This window comes from Anopheles ziemanni, chromosome 3 (genome assembly GCF_943734765.1).
Source record: "Anopheles ziemanni chromosome 3, idAnoZiCoDA_A2_x.2, whole genome shotgun sequence".
In the NCBI taxonomy this organism is placed as follows: domain Eukaryota; kingdom Metazoa; phylum Arthropoda; class Insecta; order Diptera; family Culicidae; genus Anopheles; species Anopheles ziemanni.
The window spans coordinates 97156493-97173119 of record NC_080706.1 but is presented as its reverse complement, the minus strand read 5'-3'; the positions used below and the strand labels follow the sequence as shown (position 1 = coordinate 97173119).

Genomic DNA, 16627 nt, shown 5'->3' with positions numbered 1-16627 from the left:
CAAGCGTTTTTTTGTTCGGAATCGAGATTAGGAATTTAATGCTGAACGCAGCTGTGAATGGTAAAAGTTTTGTTTTTGATCGGAAAAAAAGTGTAACAGGTTAGTGAGATTGCAACATTAAAAGGAAAACAAACGAGAACGATAAAAATTATTTGTGAATAGTAATTTCATGGTCGAGTATTCCAATGCCGTTATCGTAATGAGCTTTTTGAGACGAAGCAGATGTATTGAATAGTATTTCATAATACACACTGAAAGATCGATACTAATTGAGTCCAAACTCAAAATTTTTGTTCGTGAACGAAGTGAAAATGAAATTTTCAGAATTATGTTTAATTTTATTCTATTCGGGGATACAACACCTGCTGGAAACCAACACACCAACTTACGTTCCACATTTTGTCATGTCGCTTAAAACCCATAACTATAGGTCTGAAGTCTGAGTACAGAAGAAAAAATAAATAAACTATAGTTTAATAATAACATAGCTAGCAAGCGGGTTACATACCCGTTTTGCTAGCAAAATGACACGAATTCTCTGATGCCAAAAGAAAAAATGCTTGCTCACAAGAATGGTGAAAGGAAACAAATACAGAAAGAGGGCTCAATAAAGCAAGCGATAGGGAAGAAGGTCAAAACAGTAGCCCCGTATAAATGGAAAGTAAGATATGTAGTAATAACTAAATGACAAAAAGCACAACTTTGTACACACCTGAACGTTGAAGTTTAATTTCATAGAATTGTACAGGATAATCAGTTTGTAAATCGACATCTCGATCGACATCACTTCACAGTGGTGTCAAATTGCTTGGTGTCCCGGGATAGCATTAATGGCTGACCGGTAAATGGTACGAACAGAAATCAGGCTTGGCCAGCAATGTGAAGGATGAAGATAGCCGTTTTGTATTGCATACCAAGTAAATCTAATGAGAATTTATGATACGATCTTCAACCATTAATGTACGGAAAGATGAATGTGTGTATGTGTGTTAAGTGTTACAACGCGACAAGTCGTGACCGAAATAAAAAGGAATAAAATGAAAGTCAAGCCCAACTAGTTTAAAGTGAGTTAAATTACGACAAGCTAAAAAAACCTTATGAATGTGATTAGCGTTACCATCTTTATGTTGTTGGCCAGTCTTGTTGAACGCGTCTGTATGAGAAATTTCGAACAGGTATACAAGAAAAACAGATGACGATTATTAATCAATTGAACATGTGGCCATTCGCCTAAAAAACTTGCTTTAGGACAGGATGCTTTTTTTGTATTTAAGCTATAACAGTCAACAAGAAAATAACGTTACACAGAATAAGCAAATCTTATTCATAGTGAAGAATGTATACATATAATAATATATATGTATTACGCCCCTACACGAGGGGGTCCGAGGCAGCCGAGCAATTCGCTGATTAGAAAATCGTCCCACGAGTGCCAAAGCACTCCCTCATCAGCATGGGTTCAAGTCCCAACTGAGACCGTACCCTCGGCTGTACGAGCGGGCTAATTACCCACGTACACATAGGTAAAAAGTCTATTAAGCCCTTAATGGAACAGGCATGACCAAAAACGGTCGTTACTCCAAGAAAGAAGATACCAAATATAGGTTTGTCGTAGGGCTTTCAACAAAGCGTCGAAGCTCGTCGTTGGCGAGCCTAGCCATGTTGGTGTTTATTTATTTCTTGACACTCTTCGAGTAAAATTATATTATTCTTTCGTTATAGTACCATAGTAAATTTTTCCTAGAAGAAGTAAAAGCAACCACACTGATGACTTTAATTCAACGTTGAATTCGTCGTGGTTCGATGGATATGTGCGTTATAAAATTTATCATCGTGATAAATAATTAGTAATGGGAAGCCCGTCTTAGGCTCCTTATAAAGCAGACAAAGTCGGCAACTGAAGTGTCATTTCGATGATTTTAGCAAACCAAACAAATGAGAAATATTAAGGAGCTAGACGAGATAAACAGGTTTTGCAATAACGAGTAGGGAGCATTGCATCGCCATCTTGGTCAGGCCGGCCAACATACATACATAGACTTAAACATATACGCATAAAAAGTACCCTTCTATTTATTTTTATAAATATACAGAACAGAGGTACGCTAGAAAGAATGTTGTCGTTCAGGAGATGAACACGAGACAAGAAGTGGTACACGAAGTAATACAAGAAGAAGAGAAAAACACAACCCAAGAGAGAACACTAACAAGGTATCCTAACGATAGAGCCATTGAGCACCATTGAGAATTGATACGGTAAATAAAATAACAACATGAACTAGATTTGAATGTAAGAAAATATAAAACTAACCTTTCGTGTAAAACAAATCAGCAAAGTTCACCGGTGTGGGTGACTAGAAAATGTTAAATAAAAAAACCAAAACGGATCCAAGTGGAAGTGACAAATGCTTTAATTACTATGTGTACATAAAAAAGATTAGTGGAACGTAACAAAGAAGCGGCGCACTCGAGCGAGGAACATAATATTTAACAGATACATCTAGCCAAAACAAGAAACCATTTAATGGACTAATCCTAAAAGAACTTGAGGCTAGATCAGTGTTTTCTTCGCCAGAAGGAAAACCCAAACACATAGAACCTTATCTATAGACCTCGTGATTGTGCAAGTTAAGGATGTTTTCCCTCCCCAAGAAAATGTTGCTTGTGAGCATTGTTGCAAACACAGATCGTCTCGAGTGAAAAAACAAATCTGCTTTGGGGTTGGTACAAGATGATTTTGAAAAATCGGGTTCGTGAATAAGAGAAAGGTATTATGGTGAAACGAAAATAAATATAAATGTTATTTATTTATTGATATTTATGTATAAAAGAGAAAAAAAGGTAAATAAAAAAGAATACCAAGATAGAAAAACGAAACATAATTACCACAAATTGGAAATGGACTGAGTGTTAGGTAAAGAGAGGGTATGACCATGATGAAACGGCTAGGCGCAAGGCGAAGCATACACAAAATTACAAGAAACTCCCATCTAAACAGAATCCACACGGTGCATGCCGGTGCAAAACTCTGCAACAATGTGAAAAAAAAAACTGCTGCAGATTGAACAAGCGAAAATTCGAATTGAACAGATGCATCACGCGAAGCAGCGGAGACATGTTACGCCAAACTACACATACCTTTCTAATCCCAAAGAAACAATCGCACATTCATTACACAGTGACCCATCCAGAACAAGCAAAACTCATCATGAAGAACGTTGTAAGGAAACTTATCATAATCTGATTAATAAACAAATAATGACAAACAATGTGAGTTGTAGTTTTTACTTGTTTATTTATGTTCGGCAGGGAAAGCTAGGCGACTGTTGGTTTGAGCCTCGTGCGTCAGTCTTGCCTCTGTTCCAGAGCTTTTTGTGCAAGTTGGTGCAAGAAAAAGCGTATGCTAAGCTCCACGGTTCGTACGAATCGTTGGAAGGCGGGTTTGGCTAGTTTTGAATGAATATAGAGTACGTTTTCAAATATGTTTATGACATTTTCATATGTATGACTGGCCATCTATTCTCTTTTTCTCCTTATCTATGTGAACGGTTTCGTCAGGGTTACCGAAAAATGCGTGTTACAACTATTCCATGGTCATCGCATTTCGGGGTTTTTACACCACAACCTAAACCTGTTTTCATGTATCGACGTATGGAATTTCAAATGGGAAAAAGCTGCCTCTTAAACCCCGATCCATTCAACTTCCCCCGCGTAGGTGTACGGTATAATGAACCACCATGACGTAGTATATGTACGGAAAAAGATTTAAAAATATCCTAAACCACGATAACCTGCCAGAAAACATGGTGGTAGCCGGCAGTTTGACAATTCCCCTACAACAAAACGGTGACGAATACCTTGGCGTTACCTTTTGCGATCCGGTGGGTTTTTTCAGGGTCCACGCTTTTAGCGGCCCTTGGCGCGGGAAGTATAAGATAGTGGAGGAAGGAGGGAGCATCTCAACACTGAGCACTCAGTGGCACTCCTAGTGGAGCCGATGCTGCGTGCTCCACACGACGGCATTTACTTGAAGGTTACACTCGAAGCGTCCGCCGATCCGCGTTCAGTATCGTCGCGAATTCTAGTCGGGTAATTTGCAGTCCGGCGAGACCGCGCGAGTGCCAAAGCAATCCCCCAGTTGCCAACGTACGCATCTGACCGATGACTAATTACAAAAACAGAGAGTCGGAAAAGTATTAGAAAACGAAAACAAAAGCAATTGCTATCACCACTAAGCGTGCCGTGGCCAATTGCGGGCGAAAGAGTGGTTTATTTTCGGTGGATTGAAAATTACTCACAGCTCGAAAGGGCTATCAGTTACGACGTTTTGCACGGCTCCGATTAGTGATCCGATGTAAAAATAACTCCGTGCTAAACAGTACGTACTACGCAGCGAAACCATCTGTTTAGTGTGAATTTTCACTGCATTTCTTTTTCGGCGCCCTTCGAAGTTGGAACGCGGTCGTGTGTCGTATCACGTGTATTTGTATGCTTGTGTGCGTATCGATTGCGTTTTGAAGGCTACGGAAACAGCCTCGGTTCGGTCGTTCGTCCCGCGCGCGTGTTTATTTTGTAAGCCCTTAAAAGGAATCTTACCGTTCTGCATACCGCAAGCATAGTTTAGCTGCAAAAATATGGCTTACTACAACCAGAACTATTACTATCCAAAAAATTGGAATGCCAATGGGCTAGGATGGATAAATCCGGCTGCCTTTAACCAATCACCACCAGCCTCTCAATGGCCGACCGTACCATCACCGGCCTCATCGGGTTACTCCAGCCTCAATCCGTCCATCTCCGGTCAATCGCTTTCCTACGGATTCAATCCCAACGTCATGCCGCCGCTGCCATCGGAAGGAGGAGGCTATCCATCAGCCACCCCGAACCTACCTTATCCGACGATGGGCTTCGCTGCCTTTGGCACTCCGTCGGACTATTCGATGCCAAATCTGCCGCCGCCGGTTCCGGAGGCTTTCCTGCAGGGCAATTATTCTGCAGGAGCGGAAGAACCGGTGCCAACCTGCCAGGAATTTCCGTTCCAAGCTATAAGTATTCCGATTGCAGAAGGAATGTTTTCTCCGGTAAGTAGTTTCTTAGAACTTAGAACGGTTCAATTTAAATCTCTCTCGAATCGACTTTTTAAGTGAAAAACATTTGGCTTGTTATTTGAAAACAGCTGTCGTGGATTTTTTTAAACACCATCAAATTTTCGCCAGAAACAACTTCTTTGTCTTCTCTGAACGGAAATAAATAAAGAGCTCAAGGGAGTGAATATGTTGCCCATTGAGACGTGTGTAAATCAGGCAGCCATTCCAACCGCAGCAGTTGCTCCGTGATGGAGTCTTGGAAGTTTCTATTTTTACCACCAAACGCTTCAACTTTCCACTGCAAAATTCGCCACTCACTTTTGCATTTACAATTAAAATTCGTGGCGATGCTTTTTGTTGAAAATAATTATACACTACGTCGGGCGTGCTATTTTTAATATCAACTGCAGCGAACGATACAAAAACGAATCAAAACACCGCAGTGCATCAAAACAATGTTCTCTATGTTAAGGAAGGTTTGGCACATTTCATCAGAAGTGGATGTAGCTATGAGCAATAACTGTACTTACGTACAACGCACCATTAAACTAAAACCAGTTGTAAATGTTATTACACCGCCGTTTTTACTGAAAAACATACAATTAATACAATCCGAGTTTAGTTTGTTTTGATTCTGCTATGCATGTTCTGCGAACATGCTCCAGGTAACTCATAAAATCAAGGTTCTTGTTATCTCACTCGGGGAATGAGTAGTTTTCTCATTCTTTCGAGCGTGCACCGTGTATAGTGATATAGTTGTCTCTTATTCTTTCTGTCTCTCTTCTACTGAGTTAATTTCCTTAAAGACGAAATTCGAAGGAAACCCCTGTTTTTTTTTTAGCAAAATGGAGTATTTGTCTCATAAAGGCCTTTAATTTGATGGGTCATTTGTAAAAATCTGTCGAAGGACTAAAAAGTTACGGATAAATTTGCTATTTCGGTCAAATCCCACTGTTCCTCTCCCCGACCTACCGCATTGCGTCTCTCGTTGTGTCCCATGGACTCAGGGCACTCAGCCGGGGCTGTCTCGCATCAAAACATACCCGTTTGACAGTTGTTCCGTCTGCCATTCCGTCGTAGAGTAGCGTTTCGAAAGCCGCAGGTCTGTGCCTCAAAAAGTGATTCGATTCCATTTGGATGAGGTGTAGTGCGTGAATATTTCTGAATTTAAGTACGTCCTAGTTCAGGTAACGCGTCGAAACTCGTCTTTGCAATCAGTTCTTGTGTGTTATGGGTGTTTGTCAAAGTGCTACGTGTGGTAAATGCTAAGAAATCGAATAATTTTCACAATCTGGCCCCGGTCGATCTGGCGACGTTCTCGATATAAGCAAGGCATGTAGCACTGGCTCTAGTGAGAATCTCATCCCCTTGCGAAAGATGATGTCATCGTGCGCCGTACTGCAACCAGGCAAGATGCGGTGGAATGTTGTTGGACTGAATCCAACGATTTCCGATGATGGCATAAATCGTTACAATGAGCAGGCACCATTCTTATCGCCAACAGCCCTTGCGAAAGTGGATCATGTAAACAAACCACTGTCATTAGCATGTACAGTGAAATTTTTTGTCCAACTGGCACAACCGTATACCTGAAAACATGTACAGTCGTAAAATCTCTTTCCGCGTGTAGAATCAATTCATTTTTTGCCAAAGATTACCAAAACGATCGTACTCATTCTTGCTAAAAACACACCGTGTGTCTCTTGATGTATCTTTAAAAATTAAATTTATTTTTAGTCATCCCTGGCGGAAAGATCTAAGATATGGTAACACAAACACCGAAGGAAGTTTGTCGCGATGTTCTCGTAGCGTTGTTGACGCTGTTCCACGAATTTTGCTACTCGCAAGCATAAAATGTATGTCCTGGTATTGGTGAATGATTTCGTTTCGTGTAATTTGGGCCCGATTGTGGAGTGTTTTTACATGTTCCTGCGAGAAACATGGTCCCAATGATTGCACCCGCACTGTAAACGGAAGTCACTACCTCCACCAACCACCACGTGAACACATGCGCGCAATCATTTCCATCGTGGGGGAGTCAAGGTTATAACGATTTTATTTTTCTAGAAAACATTTCTCCATCAAATTTGGATGGAGCAGTAACGCACTTAACTGGATCTTTTTCTTTTTAAGCGGATAAAACCCGGTCCACAACATACACTGGGTTGAACAGAAATCAACAAGGGTGTGATGTTCAGCGGTGAGTCAAACTCAGTTCGAGTCACACGTTATAATTACACTCGCTTGAAATGGATTACTCATTTGAGCAGTACTGGAATAAAACCAGTCTTGAATAAGATAAATATATATTTGATATTTTGATTGTTACTTTTAATTGTACCAATATTGCTTGGTATTTGTAATAATCATGTATTTGATAGGGCCAAATATTTGATGAGATAACGAATGTACTTAAAATTCCCACGGCACTTCACTGTTATCGCTTATCTTTCGCAAAATGGGTCGCGTTCCTCGCACGCGACCAGTTCTTTAGGTTTTGATATTGATAAAAATTGAAAAATGATATTTGCGATATGTGATAATTAAAGACCAGCAATTCTATTGATACCACCTTATTGCAATTAAAATACACCCATGACATATTAGAGCAGTTGTTCGGGACGGGTAGGAATATCATAACATTTGATTATTCACCAGGCGTTCACAACAGCGCTTTCAGCCCTTAAGGTACTGAATACTTATCCAACAAACCGACGACTTAAAAGCGACGATGGATGAGCTAAAGGTATAAATGATCGTTGGTCACTATGATTGGTTAAAAATAAGGATCTACTTACAACTTCGAAAAATTTCCAACAGGGCCTCTTGAGTGGGGCCGGCAAGCAGCTGTTCGATGCTGCAGGTCAGGCCATCAGTAGCGCGGCCACCGAGTACATCGGTAGCGTTATTAACGAGATGTTCGTGAAGAAGGAGACGGACACCAAACGCTTCCTGCCGAGCATAAAGAACATGAAAGTGGTAAGTGGTTTCTTCCTGCATCTGAAGAAGATTTAGCGTCGAAGCAAACCAACGTTGAACTTAATACTATCATACTAAACAAAGAGCCGCAAAACGTTTCATCAGTTCAATGTCAGGTTCATTGGCGCATAAATTGTTACGATCTGCTACTCCACGACCACAATGAAACCGTTTGAGAAGATCAACGCAAACAGTACCAAATGTTAGAAACGACCAAACGGACGATGGTGATGGTGAAATGATAATAACGGCGTTCAAGCATGAAGCAACGACACACGCCTAGCGATGGTTGTTTACAAAACCTCCCGAGAATTGGTACAAATTAGCATCTACATCTACTCACAGTAGCCTTCAAACCAGTTTCCCAGTCGTCATAGAATACTCTCGCCAGAGGAAAAAGAACGAACAAACGAACGGTCGAATCCATCATTGCATTCCGATGCAAGCGAATCGCATAGTGCACATTCCATATTGCATAGTTTGTTGCAGCAATTTTGCACGATCCAAACAACCCGCACGCGTAACCCAGGGATACCGAGAACGTCCTTCATAAATCCAATCAAAACTGGTGTGCAACCGATGCAATCGTTTGTCAGGTTGAAGGGAATTTAAAACAAACTTCTCCTTGCTATGTTTTTCAGAATTGTTTGTGTTAAGGACATTAGCACGTTCATTTCTCGTCGGTTAATTAGAGAAATAACATGCAAATGTTTTATTTTATTTTCTCAATATTCCCAAAGAAAACCAGATTTAAATAGATCAATAATGGAGTAATTGTTCGGTTTTCCTTAAAGCAATTGTAATGTAATCGATTAGTTTGAATCATGTGCAGGTTGGATATGTTGTGAATCTGTTTTATGAAATCCCCGTTTATCTTGGCAAAACTAGCAATTATGTAGCCAAGTTTTTTAATTGGTTTTAGTTCTACTTTCTTATGTCTGTAAGGCAAAGAAAAAAAAACATTCGGATCACCTCACAGGAGAGTTAAAAGGCGGCGTGAAACAAAAGCATGCAACCCATCAGTCCTTATCGATTGTTGCACACGATAAAAGCCTTGAAAGACTGGCCTAGGGTATGGGAACGGAACGGGTAAAACAGTCTCGTTACGGAACTTGTCGGACGATCTAAAGGATTGGCATTTGGAAAGTCTGCTGTCCCCGAGCAGTATCGTTACAGCCAACGATAAATAAGGTTTACTATCACTTTGGTTGATTTCTTTGAGGGAATCATTTTTCTACATAATCTTACTTCTTTGTTGCCTGAATTATCGCGATTAAAAAGTCGTTTGCATCGGTTTGGGTAGACGTCAACGAGCCATCGCTAACATGATGGAACAAACGGGTGATAAAACCTGCCAAATTGCAGTCATTAGCCGTCAAGAGTGTGTGGCACCATCATTGGACGTACTGTTCAAACCAAATGGAAAACTGACTAAAAAGAATGGTCACAGTATTATTCATGAAAAGAAGGATGATTCCGAAATTGACGTGGGACGTATATTGAATGTTTCCGAGTTATTACCACGTTTGGGTCGCCACGCTCAACGGCGACGAAATAGGTTCAAAGATGTGTCGGCTGAGGTGAGTTCAGTTACACCATGTAAGTGGTAAAAGTGTGATTTCACGACTATAGTGGCGAATCTGGGTGCAACATTGGCTCGATAGAAACCTCGTACTAATTCTCTTTCTGTGATCGAAATCCTTTTTATTGCGAAATGGCCTTCCCATGAAATGTAGACCTTTTAGTGCGCTGCTGGATACTGATGAATTCTCTGCAGGACGTACATAAAACCGCCCGAAGTCATGTTAAACGTTCCTATCCATTGCGCTCCTGCTATGGCTTGTTAGAGGCCAACTGCACACGTATTGCCCTAGTCCGTTAACACATCGGCAGTTTGTCACAATGCGGCATACCGGACATCCGTTCTCCTCATATCATCACCATCGTCAGCGAGACTTTTTCCAGCACCGAAAAACACCCCATCCGCACTGTCCTGTTCATTGTCGCCGTTTACCCCAGTTATCACCGGGGCGTAAAAATTCATTCGTGTATAGGGTGCTTTAAAAGTCGATTCGATATGAGTTTCACTTTTTTTTTGCAATCGATTTTAAATTTGTTAATTGATTTTACTTTGTTTTATTTTTGCTCGGTGAACGCAGCAGCGGTGGTCGATCCGGGTACGACGTGCAAGATTTCTATCAAATCCGTCAACAGTGCCTTGAGAATGGAACACTGTTTGAAGATCCCGAGTTCCCGGCGTCGTCCGCCTCGCTCATGTACTCCAAGCGTCCGGATCGGCACTACGAGTGGCTCCGGCCGCACGAAATTTGCGACAATCCAGAGTTCTTTGTGGAGGGTTTCTCGCGGTTCGACGTACAACAGGGTGAGCTTGGCGATTGCTGGCTGTTGGCCGCGTGCGCCAATTTGACGCAGGATCAAAAGATGTTCCTACGCGTGGTGCCCGAGGATAACAGCTTCGAGGACGAATATGCCGGGGTGTTTCATTTCCGCTTCTGGCAGTACGGCAAGTGGGTGGATGTCGTTATCGACGATCGTCTGCCGACGTACCGCGGGCAGCTGATCTACATGCGATCGTCGGAGCAGAACGAATTCTGGAGCGCCTTGTTGGAGAAGGCATACGCGAAGCTTCATGGTTCGTATGAATCGCTTCGTGGTGGTACAACTTGCGAGGCCATGGAAGACTTTACGGGTGGTGTTGCCGAGATGTACGACCTGAAAGATCAAACCCCACCGAATCTGTACGAGATTATCGAGAAAGGCTTCAAGCGCAATTCGATGTTTGGATGCAGCATTGAGGCGGACCCTCACGTGCTAGAGGCAGAAACGTCCGAGGGTCTTATTCGAGGCCACGCGTACTCCATCACCAAGATTCAGCTTGTGGACATCGAGACGCCTGGTCGATCGGGCAAGATTCCTCTCATCCGTCTGCGTAACCCGTGGGGCAACGAAGCCGAATGGAATGGACCGTGGAGCGATAAGTCACCAGAATGGCGCTACATTCCGGACGAGCAGAAGCAAGAGCTCGGGCTTAACTTTGACCACGACGGCGAGTTCTGGATGTCGTACCGAGATTTTACACGCTACTTCGATCGCATGGAGATTTGTAACTTGAGCCCGGACTCACTGAGCGACGATCTACTGAATCGTGGAAAGATTCGCTGGGAGATGTCTATGTTCGAGGGTGAATGGGCCATCGGTAGTACGGCCGGTGGATGCCGTAATTACCTCGACACGTTCTGGCACAACCCCCAGTACGTTATCCGACTAGACGATCCCGATGAGGATGACGAGGAAGGCAACTGCACGGTAATCATTGCTTTGTTGCAGAAAAACCGTCGATCGCGACGCAACATGGGCGTCGAGTGCCTTACGATCGGGTTCGCTGTGTACCGCGTGACGGATCGCGATCTGGCGCAGAAGCCACTGAAGATGAATTTCTTCAAATACAACGCCTCAGCCGCGCGGTCACCAGCATTCATTAATTTGCGCGAAGTAAGCTGTCGGTTCAAGCTTCCTCCTGGCACGTACGTCATCGTGCCTTCCACGTTCGAGCCAAATGAAGAAGGCGAGTTTATTATTCGTGTGTTCTCCGAAACTGCCAACGGAATGGAAGAAAACGACGAGCATGTTGGAGTTGGTGACATCGACGATCGAGTAAGTTTCAGATCATTAGAACTAGTCTACAAGAGAATAACATTGAATGGAAACTTACCCGTTACTTTTCTAATTCTATTTGTAGATCGCGCCAGAAGATCCCGGCTTCACCCAACCGTCACCGCAGCGACAGGCCATGGAGCGTCTGTTCCTAGACGTGGCTGGTGAAGACGGTGAAGTCGATTGGGTCGAACTGAAGCGCATTCTTGATCATTCTTTCCGTGACGGTAAGTCTTCCTGGGTCTTTTGACCAGGGTCCTGGGTCTCTAGATTTTGGGCCGGATTTCTTCTTTATCTCTTTCTCCTGTAGAACTATGTTGTTACTTTTACACCGTCTATATATAACATTTAAGGGTACGAAAGAGTGTTGGAGACAGATTCATGGAGACAGTTTTCTTATTGAGAAACTATATTATGTGGAACAAAAAGATACTCATAAGAGATCGTAAATAACTTACACTGAATGAATAGCGAGCAATTAAACATGTTGTGTCCTGTCAAAATGTGCGTGTCCTATACGATTAACATGTAACCAAACCGTGTGTGTCATAGGGTTTTGTGTCGAATAAGCCGTTGCTTATTGTAAGGAAAATGTACTAAAAATGTTTGACATCCCTCAAATGTATCACATGCGTTAACACAAATTTATTACACAATAACATTGGAATTTGTCATTAGAAATCAATGTTTTAGTTCTTTAAAAATAAATGTTAGATTTAGTTAGATTTAGTTTTCATTAGATAGAGTTTCGTAATATCATATTAGTAGAACATAATGTTTCAGTATACCCCAAAGAATCAACATTTACCATATAAGGTGCCATACGTACAACAATTTTAAATTTGTTTAAAACAACGTTTTGAAAAGGTTGTATTGCACATGGATTCAGCAGTCACAAATTAGATGAAATGAAAAATTAAGTTAGACCAAGTAGGTTAAGAAATCTGGTTCATAGAAAGCGAATTTATTAACGTAGAAGTTCATACATATAGCTGTACCTAGTATATTCTGTCTTTATTCAGTCTTTATATCATATTATGACTTTTGTTTCTTTTCCTCATCATCTTTCTGATTTGCATCGTTTCATAATCTTACATTTACCGTTCCCACTCTTTTATTCTTACTAATCGCTATTTTCACCTCTTACTTTTACATTTCTATTTAAAAAACTTCTTCAATCGGAATGCAATCTACACTAACATATGTTCATGTCTCGAACTACAAAACCTACTTATACAATTCAACTCCCCTTTCATCACTTCTCCCACCCAACCACAACATAATCCCCACACAAAACCATCTCTCTGTCATCTCTGACGTTATTGTTTCATCTGAATCGGAACACACAACCTGCAAACGTTGCAAAAACCTGTTCGATGTGTAATCGACACCACTGTCCTCGTACCCTGTTGTCGGTCTCTGCTGGACCGTAGATCTACCGAAAACGTCTTCACTAAATGGGCTGAATCAACGGCAGGCGTACGCATCGCAACAAAATGCCGACGTCGGTGGGGCCGGAGGCCCGGGCGCTGGAGGCGGACTCGAGGATCTGCTCAGTATGCTGCTGAACATGTGCTGCAAAGGCGTCTTAGGTGCGAGTGACGGCGATGGCAGTGGTGGCGGTGGTGGCCCACGTCCTGGGGGGCCAGCTAATCTCGAAAGTCAAATCCTACCGAACCAGCCGCTGCACGGTGAGAGTAACTACCTTCTGCCTTTGTATTAGTTTTGGTGATCCTTTTTTTCTTCACGGCCCGGTGGAGTCGAGCTCTACATTTGTGTTCTCTGGTTTGCGACATCGCACCGAGGGTCAATCATCTTCTATCGCAGGTCGTTTCGCGAGAATCATCTTCTATCGCAGGTCGTTTTGCGAGATTGGAAGACACGGTTTTCTTGTTCTAGCCATGCCTAGCCTTTTTTATTGCTTTCCAAAAAACTTGCTTATATGGGAAGATTTAAAAAACAGGTTGTAGATTATGAATGTCAACATGAGGTCAACGGTTATCGTTGCTTTGTCTAAATTTTTGCGATGCTTCGCGTTCGCGTTTTGCATATTTCCATCATTAATTAGCGCAGTATAAAATCCTGCTGGCTGACTTTTATTCACGGGTAAAACAAAAAACCTTAGAATTCTGTTATGTGTCACTACTGCTTCGTGTGGGATGTTGTTTGCTTTCTGTGTGTGGCTTCGTTGCAGAGCTTCAGATTATGACATATTTATATCAACGCTGTACTCATTTAACTCGTCACATAAGAGCAATTTTAATTATTTTGCAACACTGTTTGTTATGTATGAAATGTATGAAAAGAATTATTTTGGTAAAGTTGTGTAGAGGTTTACCAACCGTTTAAAAAAATGTATGGTTGTTGGCAATATTTCTTGGATAATGTTTCATCATGAGCTTCTAATGAAACTACTCTCTGAGATGAAATATTCATCTTTTTATAATATGAGTAATCTTAACAAGATTCTGTAACGTTTTTGTGGTGGACCGCAAACATTTGTCTCACCACCCCTACAAATCTCTTGGTTATTTCCTCCATGGTTATTTTCCTTTCCCCTCTTTCGTCTGCCAATGCCACGTGTCGGGTTAGGATCGTCGCACTATCGTACAGTTTCACCGGTTCAAACATATCGCTTCCTGCGTGGGCATTAGTTTACGCAACTTCAACTGCCTCGCCTGAAGGTAACATAGTTCGTTTACCGATTCCATCCACCCCTAGTTCCCCCGCTCCATTGTAGATAGATTTATCACACGCTGATTTGTTGTGCCCCGTTCAAGATGCTTACACCAAAGCTACAAGCTGCTAAACGATAGATTGGATGGAGGTTTGTGGTAAACATTTCAGGCAGCATTATGCGGCATCACTGGTGCTTTGTTTTTTGCTGTTAAAAACGTTCCCTAAATAAATCCGCTATAATTTATTGACCTAGGGAGAAAGTTGGAAATTGGATGAAAATGGACGTAAGCATCTTTCCCGGCAGAATTAATATGGATTATACCAGCATGTTTTACTTTTTCAAAAAATAGTTAGTAAAAGAATTCCTGCCAAATTTGAACCCTCTACACACAGCAAAATTTATTTCATAATAGTTCCTCACGATGATTCTCCATCCCACAAACGTGTGATTTGTTCGTTAATAAGCTTTATTTTATTCGATGTGTCAACCATTGGAAGGAAGTGTTTAGATAAATTTATATATTCAACATAATATTTGATTAGTCTTTCTTACAGCGATCTGCAAGGCGATTATATGTTTCACTTTTGCAGTCATCATCAGACGAGAGTTTACTGCTACTGAAACGGAAATTAATGAACCATAGTCGGTTTTGTTTTCCCTGATTGATTCCCTTAGCTTTCCGTACCTTGTATCGTAACCCATCTGCTTAGCCAATATTGATGAATGTCTTCTTCTTTTCCTCCTTTTCTCCCATCCCAATGCTTTATACAGATAACATTTCCTCGGAAGGCTTTTCGAAAGACGTTTGCCGGGCAATGGTTGCCATGTTGGACGTAGACCATACCGGTAAGCTCGGTTTCGACGAGTTCCAGACATTGCTGACCGACATCGCCAAGTGGAAGGCCGTCTTTAAGCTGTACGACACCGAGGGCTCCGGCCGGTTGAGCGCGTTCCAGTTGCGCGAGGCTCTAAACTCCGCTGGCTATCATCTGAATAATCGTATACTGAACGCGCTAGTACATCGGTATGGTTCGCGCAGTGGAACGATTCCATTCGATGACTTTATCATGTGTGCCGTAAAGATCAAGACGATGATCGGTAAGTTCAATAAACAGCATTTCCAAAGGATACTGGAATGCATGTTCGTTGTACCTCATTCGCTATTATTCTTCCACCTTTGTATAGAAATCTTCCGGGAACGCGACACCGACGGCTCAAACCAGGCAACATTTAGCATGGACGAATGGGTCGAAAAAACGCTCTACTCGTAAGCAAGTCGCACGCATCGCTCGAAATACAACGTTACCCAATTCTCTTCAGGGCTCGCATTTTATCCTTCAAAAAAAGCTTTCCATTATCTCCTCTAAACGGCTCGAATTTTAATTATTATCACACCAATGTCCCCAACGGGGGATCAATCCCTCACATGTTGCGTAGTGACTAAGTTGAAAATTATTAATTTTAATGCGAATTGTTAATATTTTTCGCAAGATAGAACTCGGTTTATATTCTCGTCTTAATTTCTTTTGTATTTTTCTTCATCCTTTTTTTGTTTTTCGAGTAAACTTTGCAACCGGGCAGCTATTTCTGTAATATGATTACTCTTCCAATGCAGTTCAAACGAATCCCTGTATTTTTATTTATACGGACTACGTGTCCAACACCTTTTTTGGAAATAGCTGTGCACGCACACATAGAGTCTAAAGCGAATGGACAGAAAACACTCTCTTGTTATATTTATAACGGTCCAAGAATCGTTTATTGTCTTCACAGTTCTACTTACCTAGCAAGTAATTTTTCGATCAATATTTGTGTACAACTGTCTTAAGGCTTGAAGCAACTAAGAATCTTTCAAAATATGCAGCAACAAATGCTAGTTTAAAAGCCTTTTTATATAACTGTTATTATACGTCATCGAAGTTTTATGTTATTGTAATCATCGAAGTTGTATTTATGAAGTAAAGGTACATCAATGCATTGAAATTTCATTCCACCTCCTTTATGATGACAAAATTACAGCAACGTTTCGGATGGATAAAACACAAGGCGCCTCCATCGAACATGTGGTTGAAGAATCGATATAAACATATTTTGAATGCTTTTTAACAGTCATACAGCAATGTATATAAATTAACATATTGTAATCGTAACTTCTTCTTTTGCTTGGCGTAACGACCTTGTTGGTCATGCCTGCCCCGTTAAGGGC

The 16627-nt window shown here is 41.6% G+C and overlaps 1 protein-coding gene across 1 annotated transcript; it reads left to right on the top strand.

Moving 5' to 3' along the window:
• Nucleotides 1-7818: 7818 nt before the first annotated feature.
• On the top strand, nt 7819-16391 carry LOC131288876 (calpain-A-like). Its single transcript, XM_058318055.1, has 7 exons — nt 7819-7833; nt 7908-8064; nt 10210-11765; nt 11827-11968; nt 13175-13432; nt 15193-15519; nt 15607-16391. The coding sequence occupies exons 1-7, from the start codon at nt 7819-7821 to the stop codon at nt 15690-15692; spliced, it is 2541 nt and encodes an 846-aa protein (XP_058174038.1). The 3' UTR covers nt 15693-16391.
• The last annotated feature ends 236 nt before the right edge of the window (nt 16392-16627 follow it).